Here is a 21,327-nt window from a genome sequence, read left to right on the forward strand (position 1 = left end):
ATCACCATCAAATTGCCCTTGGACTTTTCCAAGGTATAATATGGGGTTTTATGCAAAATTCCAAGCTACCATGTAACTTTCTTTTAACCATAACAAGGAGGGGGAACTGTTTCCTACCTTCTTTACATGTTGTGCATTGTTGTGGTCCAGAAATGATAAACCTTATTTATTTATTTATTTTTTTTGAGACACAGTCTCGCTCTGTCACCCAGGCTGGAGTGCAGTGGTGCGATCTCAGCTCACTGCAACCTCCACCTCACTGGTTCAAGCAGTTCCCCTGCCTCAGCCTCCTGAGTAGCTGGGATTTCAGGCACATGCCACCATTTCCAGCCAAGTTTTTTTGTATTTTTAGTGGAGATGGGGTTTCACCATGTTTGCCAGACTGGTCTCGAACTCCTGACCTCAGGCAATCTGCCCACTTCAGCCTCCCAAAGTGCTGGGATTACAGGCGTGAGCCACTGTGCCCGGACCAGAAATGCTAAACCTTTTTAAAGATGGTGCAACTTTGAGTCCTTGGCTTGACTCTACAGGCTTTGAACTTCGTGGCATATCCACTTTGCCATATCTGCAGGAGAGCTGTTCTGTGTGAAACATCTCAGAGTTGCAAATATCACATGTGAATGATACGGTTACTTTAAGAAATGTCTGTATTGTATTTGAAGACTGTTTGCCATAAATCTGAAATTTGAATCTATGTATTTCAATTTGGTATGCTAAAAAGTCCTGAATTAGTATAAAGATTTTTTTTGTTATAATATTGTAATCTCGGTTCAAAAGTTAACTGAAAATATAAAACCCAAGTGATTTCTATATAGTAAATTGAACTGTAAAAGTTAAAAAAAAAAACAAAAAAAAACTAAAGGAATAAAGCTTGGCTACTCCATAGGCAGTGCAGCCCACATGGCTGAGTATATTTATAGTTGTTTCTTGATTATATGCTAAGCAAGGGGTGGATTATTCATGAGTTTTCTGGGAAAGGGGTGGGCAATTCCCAGAACTGAGGGTTCCTCCCCTTTTTAGACCATATAGGGTAACTTCCTGATGTTGCCATGGCATTTGTAAACTGTCATGGTGCTGATGGGGGTGTCTTTTAACATGCTAATGAATTATAATAGGCATATAATGAGCAGTGAGGATGACCAGAGGTCACTTTTGTTGCCATCTTGGTTTTGGTGGGTTTTGGCCAGCTCGTTTACCACACCCTGTTTTATCAGCAAGGTCTTTGTGATCTGTATCTTGTGTTGACTTTCTATCTCGTTGTGACTTAGAATACCTAACTTTCTGGGAATGCAGCCCAATAGGCCTCAGCCTCATTTTACCCAGCTCCTATTCAAGATGGAGATGCTCTATTTCAAACACTTCTGACGCTTTGGCTGATTCCAACATTGTTTGGGTCTCAAATGTTCTTTCTTCTGAGGAGTCTTCTCTGACCACCCCCGCTTCCCAAGCCTGGTTTCGGTGCTCTGTCCCGGTGTTCCCATGGCAACCAGGAAACATCCTCTGTGATCACACCGTCCACTTTGTATTGGGATTTGATGGCTACCTGTGTGTTTTTCCCAACACATATTATCTGTCTTGCACACAGCTATGTCCTCAGTAAGGAATACAGTGCTGAGTTATGGAAGACAGTTTTTAAAAAAGTTATTAGCCAGGTGTGGTGGTGTGTGTCTGTGGTCCTAGCTACTCAGGAGGCTGAGGTGGAAGGATGGCTTGAGCCCAGGAGGTCCAGGCTGCAGTGAGCCATGGTCATGCCACTGCCCTCCACCCTGGGCAAGATAGAGTAAGACCTCCATGTGTAAGGGAAAAAACAAAACAAAACGGGTCACTGAGCCAGACTATCACGAAAAGAACATTGACGGAGCAGCCGGGAGATGCGAGTATTAGAACTTGTTCTGGGACAAACTCTGGACCTTTTTCCCTCTCTGGGCCTTTTTTTTTTTTTTTTGTATCTGTGAAGTAAGGAATCTATGCTAGGTGGTCCCCAAGTTCCCTTCCAGTTGTGAGGTCCTGGGACCATCTTCTGAACCAAGGCTTCACTCTTCTCATCTCTCTTGACTTTCCAGGCTGTGAGGCCCCATCTTCTCCCTCTCCGTGGCGCTCCTGTCCCTTCAGGATGTGCTGGGAAGCAGAGCCTGGCATCCTGCCTTCAGCGGGGCTCAGCCACGGCCAGCAGCGGCCTTGGGTTCTCCTTGCGTCCAGGATGAGAACTCCTTGAGATTCTCTGCTGTCCTCCTCCTCACCTCATCTGTTTGCTGTCAGAACATTGCAAATAGGAAGCTTCTCATGCTGCCTCTGTCTCTGAATTATTATAATATTCAATAGGGAGGCATTAAATCTACGTGCTCCTGAGGCTGCACCTCCCCCAGTAGAAATAGGAGATGCCTGGCTGCCATGGCCCCCTCCCAGAATACACCCAGCCTCCACTTGCACTGGGAGTGTTTAATCTTAACACCATGACTGCTGAAATGTTTCCCATACTCATTCAACACATTTACTGAGCACCCACTATGTATGGCAGGCATTGTTCTAGGTGTTTAGGACCCATAAAGAACAAAGCAAACAAAATCCCTGCTCTCTAGGAGCTCGCTACTCTTTAGCAAACTTATAGAGGGGAAACTCATATAAATAAGAAATATAATAAGTAAATTATATAATAAGCTACAAGGGGATAAGTGCTATGGAAAAAAGAAAAAATAAAGCAGGGTAGCAAGGATGAAAGCCCCCTGAGAGTTAGAGATTTGAGTCAAGGCCTGGAAGAGGGTGAGGGAGTGTGTCAGCTCTTTGGAGGAACGTGTTCTAGGCCCAGGGCCGAGCTCAAGCACAGGCCCCAAGGTGGGAATGTGCAGGGTGTGCCTGAGGCACCGTGGGACCCAGCGTTGCCTGTAGACTCTGCACATCAGGGTATCTGTCCGAGCACAATGCCTGGAGCATAGCAGGCCCACCGCTGATATTGGGGGTTAGTGTACAGCCTGCTGGACCTGCAGCTGAAAGGCCTGCAACTTGTCTGAACAGTGCCACTTATTAAATCTAGTCTAGTCCTGTGGGAGGAGCTGGCAGGACTAAGTCTGACAATACTGTTTGCAACTTGGCTCATCGCTCATTAGCTTTGTGATCCTTGGCAAATTACTTAACAGCTCTGAGTTTCCGGCTCTTCATCTTTGAAGGAGGGCTCTGACCTGTGCCTCTTAGGGTTGTTGTAGGATTTGATGAAGTGACCGTGTGGAAGCAGCTAATTCAATGCATGTTGCAGCCGGGGTGTCTAATAACATTAGTTCCAGTGCATGCCTTCCCCTGGTCTTTGGGCAAGGTATTTATTTTCTCTGACCCTCAGTTTCCTCTTCTAGAAAACAGAGTATAATAGTCCCTGAGCTGCCTACTGCTTAGGCTTTAGTAATTATCAAGTCTAACAATGCAGATAGTAGTACTTTATATATAGATGACAAGTTTCCAGGGGAGAGGGTCTGTGTGTGTGTGTGTGTGTGTGTGTGAGAGAGAGAGAGAGAGAGAGAAAGTATGTATGTGTGTGATTGTGTGCGTTGTGTGTGTGTGATAGAGAAAGTATGTATGTGTGTGATTGTGTGCATGTGTGTACAGTTCTGTGACAGAGGTTTTTTTTTATTATTTCATAAATGTTTAAAGGACAAGGACACTGTATTTTTTACAACATCTTATGCCTCACACACATTAAGTGCTCAGTAAATCCTTGTTGAATGAATGAAAGAGCAGTGAGGAAAATGCTCTTTGCTAGATTAAATGTGTGGATCAGAATCAGTGGAGCTGTTTGCTTCCAGGCAACGGGAATGTGGTACCATTGTGAATTATATTTATTGATAACTATGTGCCAGCTACTGTGTTAAGTATTTGCATGCATTTCTCATTTGAAACTGCAAATAGCCCCGTGAGGTAGGTACTATTATTATTCCTGTTTTACAGACAAGGCAGCTGAGGCTCAGAGGTTAATGTCTTGGTCACAGTAAGTGAGGGAGCTGGGAATGGAACCCAGCCTTCCAGAAGGAATACCTATGCCAGTTGCTCCAGAGGCTGCCTGGAATATCGCTGCCTCTTTCTGTGGCCTGATGTCTCAGGAGGAGGAGGAAGGATGTTCTTACAGCCAGGCCAGGAGGAAAGTCCAAGGCTGTGAAGTCACTGCTCAGGTCATCAGTGAACCTTCCAGTAGAAGGGGAGAAGGCGAAGGGGTTGCCCTTCCTTGCCTGCAATAGACAATGAGGATGATCAAAGACAAGGATTGTTCTCTGCCCTGTACTTGAATTTGTCCTTTTCCTTTCGGTCTTAGGGCACATTAAGAACTTGGTGGAACAAACCTGCACGTTGTGCACATGTACCCTAGAACTTAAAGTATAATAATAATAAAAAAAAGAGGACAAAAAAAGAACTTGGTGGAGATATGAGAGCTTTGGGCCTTATGCTTCCTTCTTAGGTGCCTAAAACCTGAGGATGCATGTATGTATGTGTCTACGTATATGTACATGTATCAGTGATGTACATGTGTATATACATATGTATGTATGCTATGCCTTGTATATGTGTATATCTGTGTGGATGTGTGATATGTATATGCATATATGGTCTATAGTGTGTGTGTGCATGTGTATGTATGGTGGTTGTGTGTGTGTGTGTCTGTCCTTCAAGAGCAGCGTGAAGATCTGTTTCTCTGCAAAGCCTCCTCTGATCATGCCTTGGCAGTGCTGAGAGGTCTCGGCCTGGGCCCTGTTCCTTGACTGTGTGACTGCGGTTCCCAGCCTGTGCTGGGTGACTGATGTCTGTGCCTGCCTCCCCTAACACAGTGAGCCCCTGGAAAGAATGTCTTGTGTCATACTAGTTTTCCTTTCACATGCAACGGTATGTGGAATGGATGTTGAGTGTGTAGATGAACAAATGAATGAACAAATGGATGGCCTCCATGCCACCACTGCCTACACTGACCTTGGTGAGCCCATCATCTACTCCTGATCACTCACGTCAGGGGCTTAATATCAAAGAGGCTGCCTTCCTATGGTTGGACCACCCGGATGGGACTTCAATGCCAGAAATCCTTGGCATCCACGTGGACATGGGGAACACCAGTGTTCCTGTGCATGGTTGGCGTAGGTGATCTCTCTTGCTCTCAGATCTGTTGAGGAGCTGGGCTGGGCAGCCAGCTGTGGTCTGGAAGCACCTTTCTTCTGTGGTTCCTGAGAGTTCCCTATCTGGCGCCTGCCTTCACGTTCCCTTGCCTGCTGGCTGGGTCGGCTGGAAAACGAAAGCATTGGGAAGTTGCTCTTCCCTGTGGTTAATGTGTTCCATGCCCGCTGTGTCCCCCTGCGCTCAAGTTCCGGGCAATTACCCTCCTGCCGGGTTTTGTTGCTGAGCACAGCAGATGGGCCTTGTTTGTAATTCACTTGCACCATTAATGCTGGGTTAGCACCAGAAGGGCAACTGATCCATTCAGTGCCCCCAGCCCCAGATGCCATTCCATAGCAGGGATGTTAGTTGGCTTTGGGGGTCCAACTGATTCTCCAGATTAAGGCATTTGAGAGGCTTCATCCATTGGCTGTCACAGAGTACTCACAATCATCCACACTAATGGAAAATCTGTACCTAAATACCAGTCTCCCCAAATCATGGTGATTTGGCTTTGGACAATAATAGCAATAATCACAATAATAGCTGTCAAGCATCGAACACTTGCTATTTGCAGGCATACTGCTAAGATCACAGCTAATATTTGACAGCAACCTTAGGAATGTCTAGCATTTTCTCTATTTTATGAATGGGGAAACTGAGGTTTTGAGAGGTTAATCATTTGTCCCAAGTCACATGACTGGTAGGTAGCGGCACCCAGGCTCTGGGAGCTCTTTAAAACAGATGCAGAGCTTGTGCTGATAACCACTCCCTTGTACTGCCTCCTTCTGGGAGTTTTGTGAAGTTTTGTGAATGGAGGGAGTGGGGGGACATCTCCAACTTGCCATCCTAATTATTTTTTTGCTAGCATTGATATTAAGATGAGTCACTGAGTAGGGGAAAGGTGAGTAGGATTAAAACATCCTCTGTAGGTTCACTTTTATTAATTAATCAATCATATACTTATTGAGCTCCAACTAGGTGGAAAACATTGTCCTAGGTGTTTTGAAGAAAACAAAGATAAATCATTCATCTGTTCAATAAATCTGAGAGATAGGGAGTCAGACATATCCTAGAACATAAGATGGGGGTGAATTGGTAGGGCGCGTTGGAAGAAGAATGCTAGGAACTAACCAACCACAGGGGTCTGATTTAGAAAAAAACCTTCCTTATTCCCACTGCATGTTATCAAACCATTTTTCACATGTAACATCCCTGATCATTGAACAGCCTGGTGAAGTAGGCAGAGCAGGTAATATGTCTCCAATTTTATGGGAGAGTCAGGCACAAAGAGATTCAAGGATCTGACCACAGTTACCCAGGGAACAAGTGGCAAAACCGGGTTGGAACACAGGCCTTCTGACTCCAAGTCCAGACCCTCTGCTACAAAGACACTTCCATTAGAGCCTAACATTTGGGGATGGGTGGATCCATTAGAGCCTAACATTTGGGAATGGGTGGATCCAGACCCATCAGTGTCTGGATGACTACAGAGACTGGCTCTGGACCTGCCAGGGCTCTGCTTCCCTTGGAGAACCACCATACGCTCCTACCCAACACACAGCTGCTTGGAAATTTTCTTTTCCAGTTTGTGGGAAAATGTCTGTGCTCTGATGTTGCAGTGGAATCAGCCCAGTTCGCCTCAGGGTCAGTTTTCCCCACATTCACACTCCCCCCAACATATTGCTAGGTGTCTGTTAACTTCTCCAGGCCATCGGTGCCTCTTGGTGCCATGGATTTTTTGAGAGCACGGCTCTGGTCCTGGCCCTCCCTTGCCCAGAAACTTTTAATGGCTATTTGTTGCCTGGAGGATAAAGTCCAAACTCCTTAACCATGGCATTTGAGGCCTTCCAGAATCTGACTGCAATACTTACCCATCTCTGGGCCCCTCAGACACAACAGGTTCCTTTCAGATTTGGTTTTGTCACCATCCTTTGAACAGCCCTTGCTTGCTTTCCCCAGCACTTACCTGGAAGGTCTCTCCCCACCCAGCACATGCCTCGGGGCTCAGCATGTGGCCCACATCTTCCAAGATTCTTGCTGTAACTGCAGGGGCCCAGGGATATTTTTCTGCCTGCCTTCCAGTGTTGTTCCGTGTTTTGTGACAGAGGCCACCCTGACTTGTGAAAGCGGCTTCGCTGTGGCCGGGAATACTGAGTTCCTGCAGCCTGTTTTACTCTTCACACAAGGACATCATACTTCTCCAGGGAGCTTCTTGAGGGAAGGCACCACATTGGAGGGTCCCGGTGGCTGCCAGTGCCCAGCATGGAGCTGGGTGGGTCCCGAGCATTTGGGTATGCTGGCGCAGTGCCATAGAGCTGTGAGATCTGCCCATGTGGCAGCCCCCTGTTGGAGGAGGTATAGTACCCACAGCTGTTCTCCCCCTTCTGGCCGCCGGAGCTGGGTTCTCGGGTATATGTGCCCCCTCACCAAGGTCCCATCCTTGTTGAGAGCAGAGATGACCCACTTGCTTAGCTAGGGAGGTTGAGGATTTCCTCAAGGCTGTCCTGTGACTATAGAAGGGAGGGAGCCGAGCCTCCAGCATCTGGATTTCTAACCCAGGGGCTGGAGACTAGCCTGGCTTTGCCTGTGGTTTCTCTGACATCTCTAGGCCACTGGCAGAGGGAAGGTGATGGGCCCTAGACGGGCTCTCTTCTGTAACCTGTGTCAAATGCAGATGCCCAGGGCAGCCTCTGGATGGGGTGTCCTCTGCATGCCTGACCCCCTTAGGAGACTGAACATAGTGGTTCCCCAGAGTTCCTCCTTCCCTGAGGGAGGGCCTGAGATCCAGCCAAGAACCAGAGCCAGGGATCTTTGAGGTGAGAAGCATGGCTGTAGGTAGACTCAGGTGAACACTAGCTGTGGAGGGGGTGATCCTGGTTGGAGGAGTGCAGGTCTTGGGGTGAACTCCCAGAGTCAGCGCTGAGCTCCAGCTTCTCTCTGGGCAGCCAGAGCATAGGCTGTGGAGGAATGTTCCAGAGAGGCCACCAGAGACCTAGGCAGGCCCAGCATTCACTGAACACTTGAACCTGGGCATAGGTGTATTAGCCTCACTCTGCAGAGGGGTGATACGGGCTAAGGGGGTTAAGGAACAGGCTCAGGTCTTGGAGCTAGGTATTGAGAGAGCCAGGATTCTTTATTGTGTTTGTAATTATTAACCAGACTTTTTAAGTGAAAAAAAAAAAAAACCAGTCTAACCTCTCAGTTAAAAATGCAAACAATAGAGAACACGTGAGAATGAAAAGCAAGTCTCCTTCCTTCTCCGACTGGAGTCCTATATCCCCTCTCTGGGGACAGCCAGTCAGCAGCCAGTTTCTCCTCCCTTGGCCCCTGAGGGAGCCTGGTGCCAGGGCCTTGCCCCAAGCGGATGGGAGTCAGTGCTAACTGGGCTGATGGAAGGGGAGGGGTGGCATGGGCCCTGCACGCGCCCTTAGGCAATTCCGAGAAACTATTCTGAGCTTGGATGACTCTAGTAGCATAGGTCTCTGAACCTTCAGCAGGACACCGCTCACATTGCTGTTGACCTATCTAGCTCTGCTGCCCTCTGCCCCACACCCCTGGGAGAGCTGAGGTGAGCTGGTTCTGGGTTTCTCCAAGGAATGCGCACATCCAGGGATAGCTCCTTTCTCACCTGCTCTGGCTAAGACTGAAGAAAAAAAAAAAAAGATAGGGCCTACTTTCTGACGATGGTGGATAAGACAACAAAAAGCGCTGATGTACACCAGAAGTGGCCGTGGACAGGACAGATGTAGTGGGGTCTCCACTTGGGCATGGTGGAGCCAGGCCAAGGGACAGGAGCTCTGTGTCTGTGCCCAGCAGCTGTCAGCCTCAGGACTTCCTCTTTGTCACGAACAGCAGTTCCGGTGCTTTCCTCTGGCTTTGACCTCAGTACCATCACCTGGGAGTCCAGCATAGCTCTCGCTGGCTTCAGATGGTGGCACTTTCCTCTGGCTTTGACCTCAGTACCATCACCTGGGAGCCCAGCATAGCCCTCGCTGGCTTCAGATGGTGGCATTCTGGCTGTATGGCTCATTACACAGCTGTCACCCATCCCACCCTCTTCTCCAGACTGAGAAGCCCAGTTCTTCTCAGTCCTCCTTAGGGAAGGTTGCAGCACACACACCCTCACTCAAACGCACAGACAGTCATCTGCAGGACTGCTCATCTCCTCCCAAACACCCAGAGAGATGCCTAGCAGAGGAGAGAGGGTTATATTTATCTGGAGGTGATTAAAATGCTGTCCTTAAAACTTGTTCTCTCCAAGTTGGTCTTCTCTCCTGCTCATTTGATTCCTCTGTGGGCACCCCTTCTGCAAGGTGTCTCTGCTCTAAGTGTGCTATAGACGGCTTCAGAACTGAGCTGTTTTGTTTCAAAGCCTTGGCTCATGTGGTCTTTGCCAGGAGCGCATGTCCCCCAGGGCCCAGCCTGGTGGCCTCAGAGAAGTGTCAGGGTTATTTGTCACCATTCAGAGCCAGTCCTGCCCTTCCCATCCAGCTCTGTGGGCCTCATCTTCCACCTCCCATGGCTGGCAATGAGCTCTTCCTCCTCTCACTCTGCCCACCTCCCTTTCAGTGTACAGGAGATGGGAGCTGCGGGCTCCTTGCCTTTTCTGTGAAGGATGCTGAGTCCAGTTCAGGGTTCATGGAGAAAATCAGCCCTCAATGCAGAGCCTTATCGTAGACCAAGGGGTGCGGAGCGAGAGGGGACAGGCTTTTGTCCTTACGGATGCCACAGCTAACGAGGGAGACTGGAAATCAACACAGTAGATATGCAGAAAAGGAGCACCAGCTTTGTGGTTTCAGCAGACTCCCTGCGATTTCTGAAGCTCACTGTGCCGTATCCCATCCTAGGCCTCTGCCCTCCTCACGTGTTGTTTTCTCCATCCTGGTCTCCTCCTTGCTCTTCGCGTCCTCCCTCCCAGGACCTGGCTAACTCAAGTCAAACATTTCATCCTCAGGGAAGTCTTCCCTCCCTGCTGCACCCTGAACCATCCTGTTCATTTCCTTCACAGTCTGTAATTATGGCATCAAGATACCTGAATATCTGATTAATGTCTCTTAATGTCCCAGACTGTAAGCTCTATGAAGGCAGGGACTGTGTATATCCCAGGGCCTGGAAAATTGCCTGCCATGCAATAGAAACTCAGTAGTATTCACTGAATAAAATATAAATGTATAGTGGCATTAAGTGTGTGTACGTGCTTTGACCGGTCTTGGGTATGGGAATAACATAGATCCTTTGGCCGCAAAAGCGCTTTACTCACCTGCAAAGTAATTCTACATCCGTGATCTCGTTGAATCCTATTAACAACCCAGTAAGGAAGATGATACAAATGTCATTTCCACCTTACAGCAGAGGAAATGGAAGCCCCAAGAGGTTACGTGATGGGTACAAGGTCACACAGCTCTCTATTTCCAATCTGCCAATTTTTCTCCTCTGCCAGAAGGACTGACTTCTTCAGGGAAAGCTTCGAGAGTGGGGTTGATCTGGACTTGCACTTTGCAGGTCAGAGGGCTGTGGATTAGTACCAGCAAGCAGGCATGGGAGGCCGTCCTATTGGGGAAAGATGAGGATGCCATCAGAGTGTCTGTGTACAAGGGCTGGAAGGAAGCACTGAATGGGGTGGAGACATGAAAGGCAGTTCCCATTTACTGACTGCATTATACCTGAGGTCTCTTGAAGCAACCTTTCCAGGGAGCCATTGTCTGCAGTTTTACAGTTGTGGAAATAAAGTTCTCAGAGGTTAAGCGGCCAGCCCAAGGACGCATAATGACAACTGGAATTGGAAGCCAGGGATGTCTTATCATGTCTCTGGAGGGGCCATTGTTTAGAGGTGCATTAGGGGTCTGAAATCTGTGTGAAATGTAGAGAGGAAACAAGACTTGTAATTCCTCATTCCTCTTGCTCCTTAGTGCCTGAGCATTTGGCATGACTGTCTGTAGTCCTGTGGCCTGGTTCCTACCATGTACCCACAGTCGTAGTGCTCAGGGAACGTCCTCCCCTCAAGTCGGACCTGGGCTGGGTGGTCAGTGCCGCCACTGCTTTTCAGTTTATTTAGGTGAGTCAGACCAGGTCCAGCTCCCAGAATGAATGCTCATTACCCCTGGCTAACCTGCTGTGTCCTAACTCATCACAGACTCCTGGGAGCATCTCCTCATGGGAATTCCTAAAGACCAGGGACACCTGGGCTGATCTTTCGGCCAAAGGGTACTCCCAGATGCATTCTTCTCTTGCCAGCCCCCTTATTCAGCAAGATGTGCAGGTAACCTGCTTGCATTTAGCTTGACTTGTTCTCCAACATCATTATGATCATCACAATCACATTCCTACGTTTCCTCAAGTGCCAACTGTGTGCTAGGTTCTGGGACATGCAGGGAAGGTGGGTGTAGTGAGTGATGGGTGAGAACAAGTTCCTGGAGCCAACACCCAGTTCCTTCATTTCCCCGCTGAGTGACCTTGGCAAGTTACACAACCTCTCTGCCTTTGAGTTCCAGGTCTGCAGGTGGGGAGGATGGCAGTTAGGACGGCAGTATCTGCTTCGCAGGGTTCTCCTGAGGAGTAAATGAGTCTGAAGTAGTACTTTGCATATAGTAAATATTCAATAAAGATTATATTATCATAGAGTTCAGTTCTTACAACTGCAGAATTCCCAGAGCTTCTAAGAACCTTAGAGTTAATCATCTAGTGTAATTCCCTCATTTTACAGAATGAGAGACTGCAGCTCAGAGAGTTGACTCCCAGAGCTGGTGAGCACCCAGGTTCCTGATTCCTTGGATAGTCTTGCATCCTGGCATCTCCCAATTTGTTGTCAGGGAGAGAGGATACCTGGAAAGTGCTGCCCAACTGCATTAGGCCACAAGGGTTGATTCTCCCTCAAGGAGGCCACAGAGGCTGGAGCAGACTCACTCCCCTGTCATGGCCACCCCGTACCCCTGCAGACTCCATCCAGCCTGCTGGCTGCCACTTGGAGTTTCTCCCAGCCAGTGGGGGAGTCAGGACAGCAGAGAAGTTCACATCCATTTTTTTTGAAGAGCCTGGAGCATCAGAAAGGGTAATCAAGATCTTGTTGCCCACAGCAAGGAAAAAAACCTGTCATTAATCTGGCTGCCCCTCTGATTCCCTCTACCCTTCCTGCCACCCCACACCAACTGGTGGCTGTCAGCCTCCTCTCTGACCCACCTTGGAAAATCACAATTAATGACGTAGTAGCCCTGTGAGGATGAGAGAGACGAGCGGAGGGACTGCTGACAAGTCAGGAGAGGAGAGGCTATTTGCACAACTGGGCCGATGGAGTCCAGACAGCATGTGCACAGCCAGAATACCATGAGCTGTCTGCAGGTGGTGCCTGTCTGTGCTTATGAACTGGCTGCTGCTCATGAATCAGCAAACATTTATTAAACTTCTAGTCAGTATGGATATAATAGCAGGTGTGGCAGGTGATACATGCCCCAAAGAGGTGTTCCCCTGCTTTAAAAAATGCAAAGTGAAATAGCCATTCATTCATTCATTCATGCATTTGAGGTATTTATGTGTAGCTGCTGCATGCCAGGCACTGTCCAAAGTGCTGAAGGTGAATAAGCATGTTAAAGCCCCTGCCCTCATGGGGCTTGTATTCAAAATACAAGCATGGAACCAGGGGGCCAGTCTCTTTCCATTGAGAGAGATGTTAGAGGATCTTCTAGCTTGAGAAAATGGATCCAGGCTTGCAGTTGTAAAAGAGTGGAAATGAGTTTCCCCTTCTGGGAAAAGTGGAGACACTGATTTTTTGTGTTAAGGTAAGGACACATCCTGGGCAGGTAAATAGTTAAGCAGAGGTGAGAACTTGGAAGCCTCAGCTCTGAGTGCAGTGCTCACAGTGCATCTTTGAGGCCCTTGGGGGACAGCATGTGAATAAATGGTGCCCCATGAGCTGCGGACAGTGAAGGCTGGAGGGTCAAAGGAGGAGAGCCTGCGTGGGTAAGAGAAATCGTACCTAGATTGTAAATTCCTCATCTTCAATTACACCAAATACCACTCATATGTAAATACTTTGCAGTTCACAGAGTGTTTCCACATATGTTCTCTGATTGGACTCTTTTTTTATTCCAACAGATACTTTCTGAGTGCCTACTATGTGCCAGCCTGTGCTAGGCACTGAGGACACAGGTGGAAAAGCCCGAATTGCTCCCTGCTCTCCTGGCGCTCATCACCCCGGAGGTAGGCACTGCCATTCCCATGTTACTGGTGGAGGAAAAGGCAGACTCTGAGGGGGGCAGCTGCTCAAGAGCATTCATTGTAAGGCCCAGAGCCAGATGGAGCCCAGCTTCTGTCCAGGCTGGGCCTTCCCTTCCCTCTGCACTCAGGATCAGCAAGGCTTCTGTGGGGTGTTGAGAGCAGGATTCTCAAATAGATGGGGAATTTCTGGTTTTGAACTCTCTGTCTTCCAAACTACCTAAAGTACGGGATTGAGGCCCAGCTCTGTCTAGGTGGGGGCTGTCAGAGACCCTCTGAGGTTGGAAGCTGTACTGACATACCTGCTTTCAACCTAAATTCTGCCAACACTGCTGAATTCAACTGTAGTCAAAGCAGGGGCCTGGGATTTGTGATTGCATATGATTAGACACACACTTCAATTTGAACCCAGCACTGCTGTTTTTGTTGCATGAGCTTGGATAAGTTACTGAGCCTTTCTGAGCCTCAGCTTCCTCATTTGTGAAATGGAGATGCAATGCCATCTTACAGGGTGAGTACACGGTCACGAAGAGTTAGTATTTATTATTATTATTATTTGAGACAGTATCTTGCTCTGTTGCCCAGGTTGAAGTGCAGTGGCGCGATCTCTGCCCACTGCAACCTCTGTCTCCCAGTTCAAGTGATTCTCCTGCCTCAGCCTCCCGAGTAGCTGGGATTACAAGGTGCCTGCCACCACACCCGGCTAACTTTTGTATTTTTAGTAGGGACTGGGTTTCACCATGTTGGCCAGGCTGGTTTCAAACTCCTGACCTCACGTGATCCGCCCGCCTTGGCCTCCCAAAGTGCTGGGATTACAGGTGTGAGCCACCACACCTGGCCAGTATTTATTATTGAGTGCTTACTCTGAGCAGCAGTGCACAGCATCTTATCATGCAATCCTTATAGCAATTCCACGAGGGGACTATTAACATCCCCATATTATGAATGAAGAAGTCAAGGTTTAGAGATGTTAGCTGATTTGCCTAAGGTGTGCAGCTAGTACATGGCAGTGTAGGACTCAACCCCATGTTCTTACCTGTGGCAGCCAGACCAAGCCCCAGGCACAGAATCAGAGGGCAGTACACATTTGTTTCCCTCCCCTTCTCGGTATATATTACTGTGATTCCCCTTGGCCTGCATCTGCTGCATTATGTCTGCTTAGGCTGTTTGTTTTAACTACAGCGAATATACAAAATACACACACCAAACTGGGAATTTATTTCATATTGGCCCCATCTGTTTGTTTGTTCATTCAGCTGATATTATTGGAGCACCTACTATGTGCCAGATAGGGTGCTGGGTACTTGGCGCTGTCCAGACAGCATCATTGTCATAGGTAGGATGTGTGTCCCAGTGAGGCGTGTTAGGGTATGGTGGCAGCAGATGGGGAGGGGATCACAGAAGCCTCGAGGGGAGCTGATGAGCCGAACCTGGAAAACACAGCTTGCAGTCCATCAGGGGATGGGACTGCATTCCAAGCAGAAGTGCGTGCAGGGGGCAGAGGGCACAGTGAAAGCACACAACTTTTGTAGGGGAGTGGGGCTTTGGCTCTGCTGGGGCATCAGGTGCCATAGGGTACGGGGTAGGGACAGGTGAGCAGGGCCAGATCATGGGAGGGTTTATCTATTAGATTGAGGGGATTGCCCTGATCTCCTGTGCAATGGAGAGCTCCCCAAGACTTTAGTGCAGGAGTGTGTCGTTATCAAGTTTGTATTTCTGTAAGAAACCCCTGGCTGCTCTACGGAGAACCAGATGGAGAGAGAAAGACCAGAGGATGGGGGCCTGGTGAAGATGCTATTGCAGAGATCCAGGTTGTTGCTGACAAATGTCTGTACTTGGACAGCTGGTGGTGGAGGGAAAGGTGTGGTATTTAGGAGGCAGTGCTGTCAGGATCTGGGGACTTATTAAATGTGGGGGTGTGGGGACAGAGAAATCTAGGGTAACTCTCAGCCTTCTGGCTTGGGTGACTGGTGGATGGTGGTGTCACCTAGTAAGAAGAAGAAGTAGGAGGAGGAGCAGGTGGCGGGAGTGGTGGAGACTATGCCTTCTCTTTAGGACAAGGTGTTTGTGGTGTGCTGTGGGATCCCTGGGTGGAGATGTCATGAGGCAGGTGTGCAGTCACAAGTCTGGGCTTGAGTTGTGGATGTCAGTGCCACAGTGTGCAGGTGGGGGAGAATATACCATGGGCGGGGGAGAAACCCCCCATGGAGGGTAATGGTCGTGGAAAGAGCATCTTGGTGCTCTAACTTCAGGATAATTTCTTTTTTTGCCCCTGAATTATTAAAATATTTTCTGTTAATAAAGGATGCATTATTAGGTCCTAAGACTAGATTTATCTGAATGTTAAGCTGAAAATAAGACCCCAAATGTCTTGTGTTTTTTGATGAAGAATCTAAAAGCTTCATCTTTCTGCTCTGTAGCAGTTAAGATAAGCTAATGGAGTGAGAGACCTGGTTAGCCTTGGCTCTGCCTCCAGACAGTTGTGTGACCTTCAGCTAGGCACATATCTTTTCTTGGGCACAGCTTCCTCATCTGTAACACAGCTTGTTCTGTGGATTAACTATGATAAAGACTGTGCAAAGAATTTTGCAAGCCACTGAGCCTTCCAGATGTGCAACATGGTGGCTTTTTTCATTCTTGTAAGATTTCAGAGGAAATTATTTCTCATCACTGTGTCTAGGGGGTCACAGAGCTGAGGCCCAAGAGCAGCCCAGGACCTGAGCCGCTGTCATGCTTTAAATGTAGTCTCGGCCGGGTGCGGTGGCTCATGCCTGTAATCCCAGCACTTTGGGAGGCCGAGGTGGGTGGATCACCTGAGGTCAGGAGTTCGAGACCAGCCTGGTCATCATGGTGAAGTCCCATCTCCACTAAAAAATTAGCCAGGCTTGGTGGTGGGCACTTGTAATCCCAGCTACCTGGGAGGCTGAGGCAGGGGAATTGTTTGAACCTGGGAGGTGGAGGCTGCAGTGAGCCAAGATCGTGCCACTGCACTCCAGCCTGAGCGACAGAGCAAGACTCCGTCTCAAAAAAAAAAATGTAGTCTCCAGGATCCACCAGTCTTTGGGGCCATGAGCAGCTACACTCAGTTCCTCAGGCCTGCACGAACTGAGTGTAGTTCTGTCATCAAATAAAATTTACACAGGGTAATCTGACACCTATTTAGCAGTCTGCATAATAATTATGGTGCAGCATGCTGATCAGGCATAAATGGGAGGCATTTGAGGTAAGTGATTGTATTTAGTAGTACTTTTATATAGCCTAACTGGATTATTACAGTTTTTTTTCTCCTTGTTCATTCATTTATCCACTCAACAAATATTTATTAAGGCCGTATAATATACCAGGCACTGTTGTAGGCCCTGGGGATACAGTCCAAACAAGATTCCTGTCCTTGCCCCACCTCTATTGAGCTTAAATTCTAGTAGGGAGACAGAAAATCACTGAATAATCAACTTTATCCATAATGAGTAAGAATGTCTAGTTCCTCCTGAGACTGTGTTTGCTTTAATCTATCCCTGCACCAACACCCATGAATTAAAGAACAAAGATTCTGGGCCTGATTTGCCAACAGCGGAGTTGCCTTCAACCACATCCTTTACTCTTTATCTTCCTCTGTCTTCCTCTAGCAGGTGATTGCTTGAGGCCTTCCATTCATTGAACAAATATGTGCTATGCACCTATTATGTATAAATAGACTCTGGGGATGGGGATGCAACAGGAACCTGGACAGTCCTTGCCCTTAAGGAGCACATACTGATCCCAGGCCTAGATGCATAAAGGCAACAGCAGTGGCAGGAAAAGTGCTCCTCTCAGAGCCATGCCAGGGTGCTGATGGCTCACAGAGAGAGGCCTCATTCTGGCAAAGGGGTGAGCAGAGGGGTGTTCTTTGGGCAGAAGGGATGCCCTGTGCACAGGAAGTGACAAGGCTCTGCGTGTGGATGAAATGTTGAGTGTGTTGGGGGAGGTGGGGTGTCCCTGAACAAAATTTTTTTCTGAGGCATAACACACATATGGAAAAGTGCACACATCATAAGTTTACAGCTCAGTGAGCTTTCACAAAATGAACACACCTCTGCAAGCAACACTCAGAGTGAAAACCAGAGAATATCACCAGCACTGGTGAGTCCCCTCATGTCCCCTGGCATTCTCTACCCTAACCATGAAACTGGACTTCCAGCAGCACAGAGTGGTTTGGTCTGTTTTTACACTTTATATAGACAGAATTATTCTGTCTCTAGAATGTGTAATCTTTTGTACTAGTCTTTTTTTGCTAAATCTTATATTTATGAGATTCATCCTTGATATTCCATATGGTTGTCGATTATTCATTTTCATTTCTGTATAACATTCCACTGTGTGCCTATATAATGTATTTCTCCATCGTGCTGCTGGACATTTGGGTGGTTTCCAATTTGGGGAAACGAAACCACCAGAGTGCTGCTATGGATATTCTAGTGCATGTCTTTGGTGATCATATACATGCATTTCTGCTTGATATATACCTAGGAATGGAGTTAGTGGGTCATTAGGCTAGATGTAAAGCTCTAGAAGACCAGTTTTCCAAAGTACTTATTTCAGTTTACACTCCTACTAACACTGCATAAGAGTTCCAGTTTTTCCACATCCTTGCTAACACTTAATGTTGTCTTTTTTTTTTAAATCATTATAGTGAGTGTACAGTGGTTTAAAATTTCATTTTCCTGATGCTTAATGAGGCTGAGCACCTTTTCAAATGTTTGTAAGCCATTTGGATATCTTCTTTAGTAAAGTGTCTGTTCAAGCCTTTGCCCATTTTCCTATTGGATTGTCTGTCTAGGGGTTGGAGGACGAAACTTTTTTTTTTTTTTTTTTGAGACCGAGTCTTGCTCTGTCGCCCAGGCTGCAGTGCAGTGGCACGATCTTGGCTCACTGCAAGCTCCACCTCCCCGGTTCACGCCATTCTCCTGCCTCACCCTCCCGAGTAGCTGGGACTACAGGCACCCACCACCACACCTGGCTAATTTTTTGTATTTTTAGTAGAGATGGGGTTTCACCGTGTTAGCCAGGATGGTCTCAATATTCTGACTTCGTAATCTTCCCGCCTTGGCCTCCCAAAGTGCTGGGATTACGGGCGTGAGCCACCGCGCCCAGCCGAAACATTTTAATACTACTCTCCCAATCCAGGCACCTGGGATTAGCATATCCAGGTGCTCATCAGCCACACCCTCACCCCAGTGAAGCAAGCAGAGCTGGCCGTCGGCAGACTCTGGGTCTCAGTGGGGGCCAAGGCACGTGCTGCCTTGGGGAGAGGCAGCCCCCTGCAAGGTTCTGGATTTGACATCAGAGGCCCACCTACCTCAGGAAGGAGGAGAGGGATTGGTAGAGGATGGGGGTGGGGCTGGTTTTCAGCGGTAGTAGAGCAGATGTGGAAAGCAGCTGATAACCTGGGAGGTGTGTGTCTGCCCTCCATATTTGCTAGGAACGGACCGCTCCCATCTGGGCCAGGGAGGACCTGACATTTGTGTAGCACCTCATTTAGGCCAGACCCTGAGCATGGTGGCTTCTCCGATGTTGCCTTGATTCTTCGTTAGTTCAACTCCACCAGGAGGGGTTGTTATACCACTTTTACATGTGAGGACACTGAGCCAAGACACAGAGGGGCCCTCATGAAGGCCACACAACTGGCAAGTGGAGGAGCTGGCCTGAACCCAGTTCCCTCTCACACCTCTCCTCAGTGTGCAGTGCCTGTGCTGCGTTTGGGGAAATGGAATAACCCTCCCAACTCTCCCATCCCTTCCTCTTCTGCTTACCCATGGCTCCAATTCCTTAAGAGCAGATGAGGGTTTTGTTTGTTTGTTTGAGACAAAGGCTCGCTCTGTTGGCCAGGCTGGAGTGCAATGGCGAATAGCGCGACCTTGGCTCACTGCAACCTCTGCCTCCTGTGTTCAAGTCTGTGACACACCGTCCCGAGTAGCTGGGATTACAGGCATGCGCCACCATGCCCACCTAATTTTTGTATTTTTAGTAGAGACAGGGTTTCGCCATGTTGGCCAGGCTGGTCTCGAACTCCTGGCCTCAAGTGATCCACCCACCTTGGCCTCCCAAAGTGCTGGGATTACAGGCGTGAGCCACTGTGCCTGGCTGAGAGCAGATGAGGTTCTTCATTTCCAATGACACGCCATGAATCATCCAACCACAGTTACAGCAACCTGCCCCATGTCGATCACAGAGCCGAAGTGAGAACCTGAGCCTTCTTTGAGCCCGGCATGTAAGGAGGAAAGACAAAGGGGCCTCTCCGGCTCCTGGGTGTCACTGGGATGGTGGGACAGCTGCCTAGCTGGAGCCTGGGACTCATGTGCCCCCCACCCCCTCTCTCGCAGAGTTATGTCATGCCCAGGCCAGCAGGGGGCTCCATGAGGATTCATAGAAGATGCCCCGCGTCTCGGCGCCTTTGGTGCTGCTTCCTGCGTGGCTCGTGATGGTCGCCTGCAGCCCGCACTCCTTGAGGATCGGTAAGTGTGGCCCAGCTTGGTGCAGTGCCCCCACCCACTATCCCAGGTGTCCACAAGGGACATGAGAGTGCTGCACAGGACCTGGGGAAGCTGCCCAGCCCATGCACTGTGCCCTCCCTGAGTGTGGCTGGGGTGAAGATGCAGGTGGTGGTGGTGGAGGCAGCTGACAGGTGACCACTCCGATCTGGTCAACCTGCTGAGCTCCCCGGCCACTGGAATAAAGATGCTGATAACTCCCTGGTGCAGTCAATGTAGATTCAGCCTAGCAGGTTAAGAGGCAGCTGTCGGGGAAAAAGGAGGGTGAGGATGGCCATGGGGACTCCAAATCTAGGGCTGGAGATGGGAGAAGAGGTCCCTTCTTTCCTGTGATCAGTCCAAGAAGGCTTCCTGGAGAGCGAGCTATGTCCACAACTTGGAAGAAGCCAGGAGTCTGCTGGGGTGGCCTGGCTGCTTGGAAGGGCCCTTGACATAGGGTCTGCTTGCCGTGGCCTGGCTCTGAGAGGGAGGGCAGGGTCACGTGAGTCTCTCCCTTGCCTTGTTGCTGTGGGACGCCCACTTTAGGTGTGGGCAGGCGGGCTTCCACCTGAGCCCTCAGCACCCCATCCCTGGAGGGGCGGGTCTGGGAAGTCAGGTGCCTCCTCCCTGCCAGGACTGAACAAGACTTGTCAACTGCAGGTTGAGGCTTTCTAGATCCTGGTTCCTGGGGACACAGCCAGCCACAGGGACAAGGACACAGTTCAGTCCGGCAGGTACAGTGTGGTCATCTGATGGCCCAGCAACAGAGAACCCATGGAATTAGGACAGATGTGGGGTGTTGGGGATCAGGGGTGTCTGTGTGTACATCGGGGGTTGGGGATTAGTGTGGACAGGTGGGTGGGGCACAGCAGTGACAAACCCAGAAAGGTAGGTTGATGGCCACAAGAGACCCATCCAACAGCAGGGCCCCAGGGGTAGGGTTAAGTGACAGCCGTAGAGGATCTCAAATACCAGGCAGGTTACCCCAACGGATAACCACATGAGGCCCCTCTTCCCACACTGGGGGTGGGGGTGGGGGTGGGAGCAAAGGCAGGAATCTAGATCTTAAACCTGAGCCTCGAAGTGTTAGAGGCTGACTTAGAGCAAAGATGGCATGATGCTGAATCTCAGGGAGCTGACTTAAAGCTCCCAAATTCCTCCAGTTGCATTCAGGTAGGTGTGCTGGTGGTGGTCAGGAGGCCATGGTGTGGGCAGAGGTGGTCGAGCAGCAGAGACCTGGCTAGGCCAGGTGTCACAGGCCAGAAGCCCAGCCTGCAGGTCTGTGAGCTGTTTCGTTTTACCTTGTGGGCAGGCTTTTTCATGCAAATGCAGAGGAGCTGATTGGAATCAGAAATGTGGACAGGTGACTCAGTTCTCCCCCTCACCCTGCCCTTGACACACTGCTCTGCATGCTTAAAAAAAAAGAAATTAAAAAACAAAATTTTCCCTCCCTCTTCTCCATTCATTTTTACAGAAACTTCAAAACCTA

General features: G+C 48.9%; 1 protein-coding gene across 12 annotated transcripts in view; it reads left to right on the top strand.

The window, feature by feature from the left end:
* The window catches only part of GRIK4 (glutamate ionotropic receptor kainate type subunit 4), a 472,259-nt gene that overhangs the window by 129,194 nt on the left and 321,738 nt on the right, over nucleotides 1–21,327 (top strand). For all 12 annotated transcript variants that reach the window (XM_054525265.2, XM_024255906.3, XM_054525260.2 and 9 more), the window contains 2 exons: nucleotides 13,213–13,317; nucleotides 19,692–19,823. In XM_054525265.2, coding sequence (XP_054381240.1) covers nucleotides 19,742–19,823 — 82 coding nt within the window. In that variant the 5' untranslated portion in view covers nucleotides 13,213–13,317; nucleotides 19,692–19,741. The remainder of the gene's footprint in view (nucleotides 1–13,212; nucleotides 13,318–19,691; nucleotides 19,824–21,327) is intronic.

Source organism: Pongo abelii, chromosome 9, assembly GCF_028885655.2.
Source record: "Pongo abelii isolate AG06213 chromosome 9, NHGRI_mPonAbe1-v2.0_pri, whole genome shotgun sequence".
NCBI lineage: Eukaryota > Metazoa > Chordata > Mammalia > Primates > Hominidae > Pongo > Pongo abelii.